At 43.5% G+C, this 8095-nt stretch overlaps 1 protein-coding gene across 2 annotated transcripts; it reads right to left on the reverse strand.

Annotated features, from left to right (window-relative positions):
• Positions 1 to 857: 857 nt before the first annotated feature.
• On the reverse strand, positions 858 to 7248 carry LOC106811097 (protein TFG-like). 2 transcript variants are annotated; one of them, XM_014814627.1, is made up of 9 exons: positions 7177 to 7248; positions 6760 to 6901; positions 6284 to 6367; positions 5585 to 5740; positions 5008 to 5157; positions 4702 to 4848; positions 3824 to 3934; positions 3176 to 3370; positions 858 to 2683 (listed from the first exon to the last, which is right to left on the reverse strand). In XM_014814627.1, exons 1-9 carry the CDS (start codon positions 7234 to 7236, stop codon positions 2523 to 2525), a joined length of 1206 nt encoding a protein of 401 aa, XP_014670113.1. In that variant the 5' UTR covers positions 7237 to 7248; the 3' UTR covers positions 858 to 2522. The 2 variants fall into 2 exon arrangements, with proteins under 2 accessions (XP_014670113.1, XP_014670114.1); XM_014814628.1 differs by having other exon boundaries at positions 2606 to 2683; positions 3108 to 3370.
• Between the last annotated feature and the right edge of the window lie 847 nt (positions 7249 to 8095).

Genomic DNA, 8095 nt, shown 5'->3' on the forward strand with positions numbered 1-8095 from the left:
AAGAAAAAGGGACCGTGCTGATGGGAGCTTCTACTTTTCTCTACATCCTGTATCTCCTCTCCTTCCAAATGTCTCCCACCAGCACGGTCCCTTCTTCTTCTTCTTCTTTTCTCTGCATACTGTATGTCCTCTCCTTCCGGTTTTCAGGATTGAACCAATTTATTTTTTGTTCTGTGCGCTACACAGATGTTGAAGTAACTATAAAACAGTTTCCAGACATTGAATAGTGCTATTGTAACGTGCACGTGTGCGCGTGCGCGCTTGCGTGTATAGTATATAAGAGGAGTACCTTTCGATATTGTGCATTAAATGGAAAGGTCATACTTGGCAGTAGTTTGACACGAAAAATCTCTGTCCCAATATCTCAATTTGATAAGAAGCACGGCCTCCGGAATTAATCTATACCAGAGGCTCAGACGGTTGTTCGCACATGCCCGGCATCTGCCAAAACCAATACCAGGGCCGTAGACTGAGAAAATTTCTAGGGGGGGGGGCAAAATTTAATGATTCAACTGTGTAATGATGATCGACGGGCGCAGCTTTTCATCGACGTCCATAGTGATTCACCCCCAAGGGTGGGTCTGAGACAAGGCTCTCACGGATAAGTGACCAAAAAAATCACGTTAGGGTTATTTACGATTATTAGCTAAGCTTTTTTTAAAATTTTGCTCCAAAATCTAGGGGGGGGGCAGCTGCCCCCCCTTAGCTGCCCCCCTTGCACCCACGGGCTACGTCCTGAATACTACCCTGTTATTTCATTTTATGAAGATAGAGGTTGTACTCAGCTGTAGTATGGTACGGGAAAAATAAGAGCCTATAAGAGAAAGGGTATACAAGCGCGCATTTTCAGCAATGTGTAACGGTTAGGAAACACTAGGTCATGTACATTACGCGGGCATATAACTCCAACATTATAGGTAATCTACGTTATAGCTAGTATACTTGATTCTAGTATATATATTGATAGTAGTATATATTCTAGTATAGCTAGTTTAGATTGACTTACAATTTACACAGAAGCAAGAATTCGTATTTCTGTATCAGATGCGATAGTGTAATATCAGGAAGACAGATACACCAGATAAACGTGTTATACAAATTGCTAACATTCTGTCTTACAGTGATATGCGAATGTGAAAACGAGGTGACCGTTATATTTGCATTCTGAGCTTCAAATAAATACACTTTTAATTAACAACGAACGAACTCGCTTGCGCGCTGAGGGTTGCTGGTGTCATCTCCACGGGAATTCAAGCTGCACGTTCCATTCCTATCGTGTACAAGCATTGTTCACGACGTACAACAACGACATGCCTCACACATCTACACAAACGACTCCACACTCACGACACGACCACAGAGCAATAATAACACGACACAAAATCGCTGGTACGCGGTTCCACTGCAGGCAATTATCGACGGGAGTAATCTTTTGTTACCTACTTACACTTTCGCTATACCAGCGAACGGTGACGGGCAAACGTGTGAGTGTCGCCGCGCAGAAATGTTGTACGTACTCGGGTTTCGCAAAGCTACCCATCGCCCAGCGGGAGAATTAGCCCAACAGAACTGTCGCAATAGTATTGTCAACGCCCATACAGATCACGGCGCTGCTCTCACCAAGATTTCCTGGTCCCTTTAGAACCGGCATTCACAAAGTGTACCGAATGAAGTCGTTCTCTTGTTACATGGATATTTGAAATCAGCGACGACCAGACATGATCGGGGTGTTAAAAACATAACATGCCAAGGCAATGTGCACTATAAATACTTGTAAATGGGTCTAGCACACACACGTCGACCATCACTTCCTACTAGAAATCACAAGAACAGTGAAGCTAAGAAATGGAGCGACCCATGCCCGTCTCATTGCACGCGGCCATCTTTTATTTCTCTCTTGCGACTGTGTGGTTAGCTTGTATACGGGATTCAGTGGATTAATTCGAAATATTTACTCTGTCAGTTAGTGACAATTATTTTCAAATGTGTAACACACTGCTACCAGCAATAACGCCACTGATAAGGTGAAACATCTCAGACGAAACGACGAAGCCCACTTCAATGCCACAAGCTTCTGAGGTTGCCACCAGCAGCCATCATTTACACGTTTTTACAGGTTACCTGCCAGCTCACGGTTACCAACTGCCAACACACATCCAGCCCATGTGGCACCTGTCAGTACGTGCTCAGCTCACACTGATGAGAGTACATACATAGCACCTGCCAACATGCACGGAGTACATGCTAGATGCTACCACACCTGTTAGGATGTATTTAGTATATGCTAGCCCCCAACACACCTGCCAACACGTACTCAGCACTTACCTGCATGTACACATTATGCTAAACACTCAACCTGTCTTCACAAATTAAAAAACCCTGGGCAGTGAAATGACGAGGGCGTGAAACACGACTTGAAATTGACAACATGAGCAGTGGATTGTCGCAACACACAAACAACCTGTCGAGTTTTGCCCATCACCCAACAAATGGCACAATGCAGTATACGATGCACATGCGTTCTACTGGTAGCCTTGTTGGTATGCGCCGGCAGGTCGCACATATTGTTGACCAGGGCCTTTAGAATATGGATTTGCAGTGCCACCTGGTGGTGCAGCAGCAGGTTGCTGTGGGTATTCACCATACTGTCCTCCATACTGCTGGGGGTAATGTTGTGGTGCACCTGAGACAAAATAACAGAAAATAATACAATATATCTAGAAAATCTAATAAGACATAGCATCATCACTGTATGAATGTGCAGTGTACACACATAGCTGACGCATACAGCTCGCAAGCCTACTAATCGAATGAGGTTCCAGGTACTTGTTTTTAGTTAGCAAACAGACAAAGCCCCATGGCTCTACTGTGTGGCAGCCACAACAATTGCCATTTGCTACTAACGCTACAGTTATCCCAAGACAGAAACATAGCTGCTGAATAAAAACATCACTGCTCTGATTCCAATAGTTTACTCATACATAAACTCCAACACAGCCAGAAAAGCCATCTTCCAACATACGAAATGACGAAAAATAAGCAGTTCTCAATCCCTGGGTCGTGATGTCTCTGACGCCCCTGGATCAACGTACCCCCACCGAGTATACTGAGTTAACGAGCCGCGGGAATGCGACAGTAGGAATAGCCGCAGTGGGTCACGCGCCCCCGCACGTACCCGAGGGAGGTCCTGCCGGTGCCTGCGACGCCGGCGTCTGTTGGCCGGCGTACGGCACAGGCGAATACCCTTGCTGCTGTGGAGCCACACCCGACGGCGGCAGCTGACCCTGTGGCTGACCTTGGGGTTGACCTTGGGGCGGGTACGGCGAGCGGGGCTGACCTCCGGGGCCGGGTCTCGCCCCCGGCGCCACGCCTGCAGGAAAAACACGGCGACGGGTACGGTAAACGCGTGCACAAAGCATCGGCGACCGTGCACTGCAAATCGCGCCCACGACGTTCGCAAATGAAACGTACGCCGGACAAAAGTGAACAGGTTCATCTCAGCATATCTGGCTCTTCTATCCATCCGAATGTTCACCAAGAAACACATGCCCATTCCCACTGAAATTTATTTTACTCTCTGCCGGTTATGTTGCGAGTGACTTTTATTTACTAGGGAATCAGGAGTTTTTGAAATACAATTTAAATTTAACTTCTTCAAATGCAAAATTACACGAAACAAAGCCTTAACAGAGGCACGAAGACAATGCAAGAACAGCTGTCTTGACATCACATCAACAATAGCACGTTGACATGGCTCTAAAACACAACACGGCACTTCACCTTCCACTGTGCTTTGCTATATCACACAGCCACTCACACTAACCTGATGGGTAGGGAGACGACTGTGGCACTCCTGGCTGCGGCGCAACTTGCTGTGGTGGGTAGGCTCCTGGGTAATACCCGGGCTGGGGTGCTGGCCCACGTGCTTGTGCCCCTACACACACATTTTTTTAATCATTTATAAATAAATGTGTAAAGTAAAAAGCACATGAACACCAATTAAGAAATAGATACAATGTAAAATAAAAATATAGGAATATGGTGTGCAATCTTCTATATTGTGTATTATATTTTTACAAGACACTATATTCCTATACATGTATTTTATATATCTTTCATCTCACACTCCCTCTCCCCCACCTCTCTCTCTCTATAGATATATAGAGAGAAAGAGAGAGAGCGAGAGAGCGCGAGAGAGAGAGAGAGAGAGAGAGAGAGAGAGAGAGAGAGAGAGAAAGACAGAGAGAGAGAGAGAGAGAGAGAGAGAGAGAATGTGGATTCCGACATGCATTCAAAGTTGAAGCCAATTTGTGATATCCCATAAATCCGTTGACATCCCTTAGTTGGCTAATAGGCATGCCTTAATTCCTAGCCGTGTTTATTTTTTTTTGACAATCCCTATACAGTCATGCTGTGTTTTCACAGCTTGATGTATACGTCTTTGAATTGATTGAGTTTGCCGGTGTATTAGGGTTGCTTTGACACATGCATTAAGTAATAAATAGTAAGGATATAACTCCAATTAGTACAACCCCCCCCCCCTTGGGCCCTCTCCTATTCGTCCATAAACAACACAACATTTCCTGGAAACCCTGATATATATACATATAACTATTATATCTTTACATACAGATATAGGGGTAGAAATTAATGCCACTGTCAATGTATAAATCCTGTTTTACTGAGAGTTCTACTACTAACCAGAATATGCTTGTTGCTGCTGTGGCTGCTGTGGCTGCTGTTGCTGTTGTTGATACTGATACTGCTGTTGCTGATGCTGCTGTTGTTGGTAGTTAGCACCAGATTCTCGACTTGAGACACTGTCCGGTGTCTCCGGTCTAGATGTGTCTGCACGAATACACACGCGAGCATATCAATGATATAACAACACCACACTTTTGTCTATAAAATCTGTCCAGACAAATCCATATAAAAAAAAATGTTTCACACACATTGGACAGCTTACGGATAACAGTGAGAAACGCAATGTAATAGCGTACTAGTCACCTTCTGGAGACAGGCCAAACGATGACATAACCTTCTGCTGGTCGGCACTAGGTGGTGCCTCACCACGCTGCTTGTTGAGTGGGTCAAACTCCTTACTGCTCTCTGCACTCACTGCATTGGCTGTGCGCTGCTGCTGCTGCTGCTGGTCCTCTGCAAGATCATAGCAATAATCACATACTTCATCACCATGGCAACATTGCAATAGCAACATCAACACAATTCTACACAAGCCTAGAAAAGTTCCGAATACACGAATGAATTTTCTTCAAATGTATTGCATGTTATAAAAGGAGTGGTGCTTTTTGGCCAATGTATAAGTAGCATATTGGAGAAGATAAAAAAGTTTAACATTACGGTTATGCGTTCAGTCAAATTGATGGTCAAATGCAACTACAAATTATAGGAGCGTGGTCAGCTCAAGAATGCCACCAGGTGGTACCTCCCCTCCCCCCACCCAATAGCTAGGTAACAAACTGTCGCATTGTGGTAGTAACCCCAGCTAATCCCCCGCCGTGCACATGCGAGTTACCCGTGCCGTCATGTGACGACCGACCCCGCAGCAGCCCCACGTACGGACCTTGGACAGACTTCTCCTCGTCGGTGAGCGTAATGGCCGGCGGCGACGGTGGCTCGAGGCCGTCCAGTAGCTGGTTGACCCGGTCACGTATCAGCTGCAGCTCGCTGCGTATATGCTTGACCTCGTCCCTCTCTAGTGGTCGCGGCTGACCGTTCACTGCGTCGCCGCGAGAAAAAGAAACGCGACAATATAGCTAGGCGATAGGCCTTTGGAGACCGTGCTTGATTATTGCCACTAATGTTAACAATAACTCCAATACTTGATAATAGGGGATGGCTGACATGACGTGCAATACCGCTGCCATGCAATGACTATCAACGTCAAGCATAGAAACAAACAGCTGCAAATCTTTCATTCCAAATAAGGTCAAATTAACTCCTGCTTAAGTAAGGTCGTTGTTTGGCTTTTGCTATCTGAAGATACTATTAAGTATAATAAAGATCGACTAACGACTAAGGTATTAGGTAGCTATTAGTTTAAGTTTATTCAACTCATTATTTATCTTGTAAATTATATTCGATTTAATATTTTTTTTTACATTTATCATTATTGTGCTTGGCTAGTATAACAGAAATGTTAAACAGCATACAGACTTGTGATTCATTAATAACAATGTGTGATGATTTGCATTGTCTACATAATTTTTAGTACATTTGTTAGCATTGGTTAATCGATGGAAGTCAGGATAGTAGTACTCACTATAAATTGTCAACTTTAGAATCCTGCTGCACTGAATAGCAAACGACAAATCTGAACTATCGAACAACGTAATCAGGTCACCATCTGAAACGTATCAAATAACAAAATCACAAATTCTGCATAACATTTTAAGGCCAGGGATACATGTGTGATGAACCTTTATATTCCCCAAATCTACTAAAATCATAGAATTAGTGAAGATCACATTTTTACCCTGCAACATTTCTTGTGCAGATGCCTAAACTGTGATATTGTCACGCCACCTACTGTTTAGTCGAGTGTCAGTGCTACCACTAATACTGTCCAACAAGATAAGTGACATCTGTATAGCTTATCGATTCACCTTCTAAACTGGGTTGGAAGTACATACAGTCGCCACAATCTGGCAAGCACTAGCAGCTATAGTGAAATCTCTACCTGACCTCGCATCCTGAGGTGAGACGAATATGTTAAATTCGTACTATGCTTTGCGTTACCTTCGTCTTTATGTTTGATTGTGATTTCATCGTTTGTGTTAATCTGGCCGCGAAACACCCGCTGCATCATTAGCACCAGCTCATCATACGTAATGTCTTCATTGTAGACAGGTATCCGTCGGATGTCATCTCCGAGTTGGGCCTGAAACACAGGTGACCTTCCTAATGAAAACTAAGCATGCAGCATTGAACCTAGCATGAGCACAAGGTCACGGGGCAATTTCAGGTGCTGCATGAAGAATATTCGAGACCACTTTATATTGAAGTAGATGCCAACACATCATATGGTGATGGTAGAGGGTGCAATGACATGGCAATGCTAATTTTGTTGTATGTCAACTTGGCATGGTACTGATTGCTCATTAAGCAATAACCCTGCTTTCTTCTTGTTCATATTGTGCATTAGTTTAAACTTACTTTGATAATAAGTTTGCCAGTGAGGTCCAGTTGAGGATAGTTCCCTTGTTTAGATTCCATGGCTCTATGTGCTGAATAATATCATATAAATCATAATGACTTCATATTATATAACAAATAAATTAAGTTATTCATTTATTGGCACGTTGGCATATTTTGCTAGTTGGCATGTTCAAGCTGCATATTCGAGGTTTTTTTAAATGGTAATTGTTCCTGTTTATCCGATTATTAGGGCTTGTTCCTTATCATTTCTACATAAGAAAAAGACAAGAAACAAGTCTAAATTTATGTATTTTACTATGCTCTAATGATATAACGTTGCTAAAGAGATAAACCTAGGTATAACATCTTATAGCTATATAACTTCGTATAATTTCAGACTTATCACTGCGCACACGGATTGGAACAAATTGCGCTCACGGATGAGGAGACATGATTGATTTCATAAGATAACTGTAGTGGAGTTAACTATAACTACTGCCACGAGCAAAGAGTAATATCGTGAATCATAGGCTTCGGTGACTCAATCCTCCTACTGCTGCCCACCGGGCCTGATAGTGATACATCATAAACAATCATCATCACGTAAATGTAGGGGTGATCCGGCTTGATACATTATAAGCTTGAAGATGTAGTAGTAGTAGCAGTAGTAGTAGCACCACCAGCCGCAGCAGTAGGAGCAGTAGTAGTACTAGTACTAGTAGTAGTGGGTAGTGGGCGGGTGAACCCCTTGAGCTAGGGGCCACAGGCACTTGGAGCGTTTTAATAAAATATAATGCTAAATAAATACGAAATCTATTTACTACCAAATGTTTCTATACTCTCTTTCACCTATTATTGCCGACAATTTCCTGCAAATGCCGTCCAAATGCTCATCTGCAACAAACACTGGCTGCCGCTGCACACTGAAACATAAATA

Source organism: Priapulus caudatus, unplaced genomic scaffold (genome assembly GCF_000485595.1).
Source record: "Priapulus caudatus unplaced genomic scaffold, Priapulus_caudatus-5.0.1 Scaffold503, whole genome shotgun sequence".
In the NCBI taxonomy this organism is placed as follows: Eukaryota; Metazoa; Priapulida; class Priapulimorpha; order Priapulimorphida; family Priapulidae; genus Priapulus; species Priapulus caudatus.

Bases quoted from the DNA above. Each gene is read 5' to 3' on its own strand.
- LOC106811097 (XM_014814627.1), bottom strand. From the start codon at position 7,236: ATGGAATCTAAACAAGGGAACTATCCTCAACTGGACCTCACTGGCAAA. The intron at 5,158-5,584 runs GTCCGTACGTGG...ATGATCTTGCAG, and splicing joins CGAGGAGAAGTCTGTCCAAG to AGGACCAGCAGCAGCAGCAG. The intron at 3,935-4,701 runs GTTAGTAGTAGA...ATGTGTGTGTAG, and splicing joins GCAGCAACAAGCATATTCTG to GGGCACAAGCACGTGGGCCA.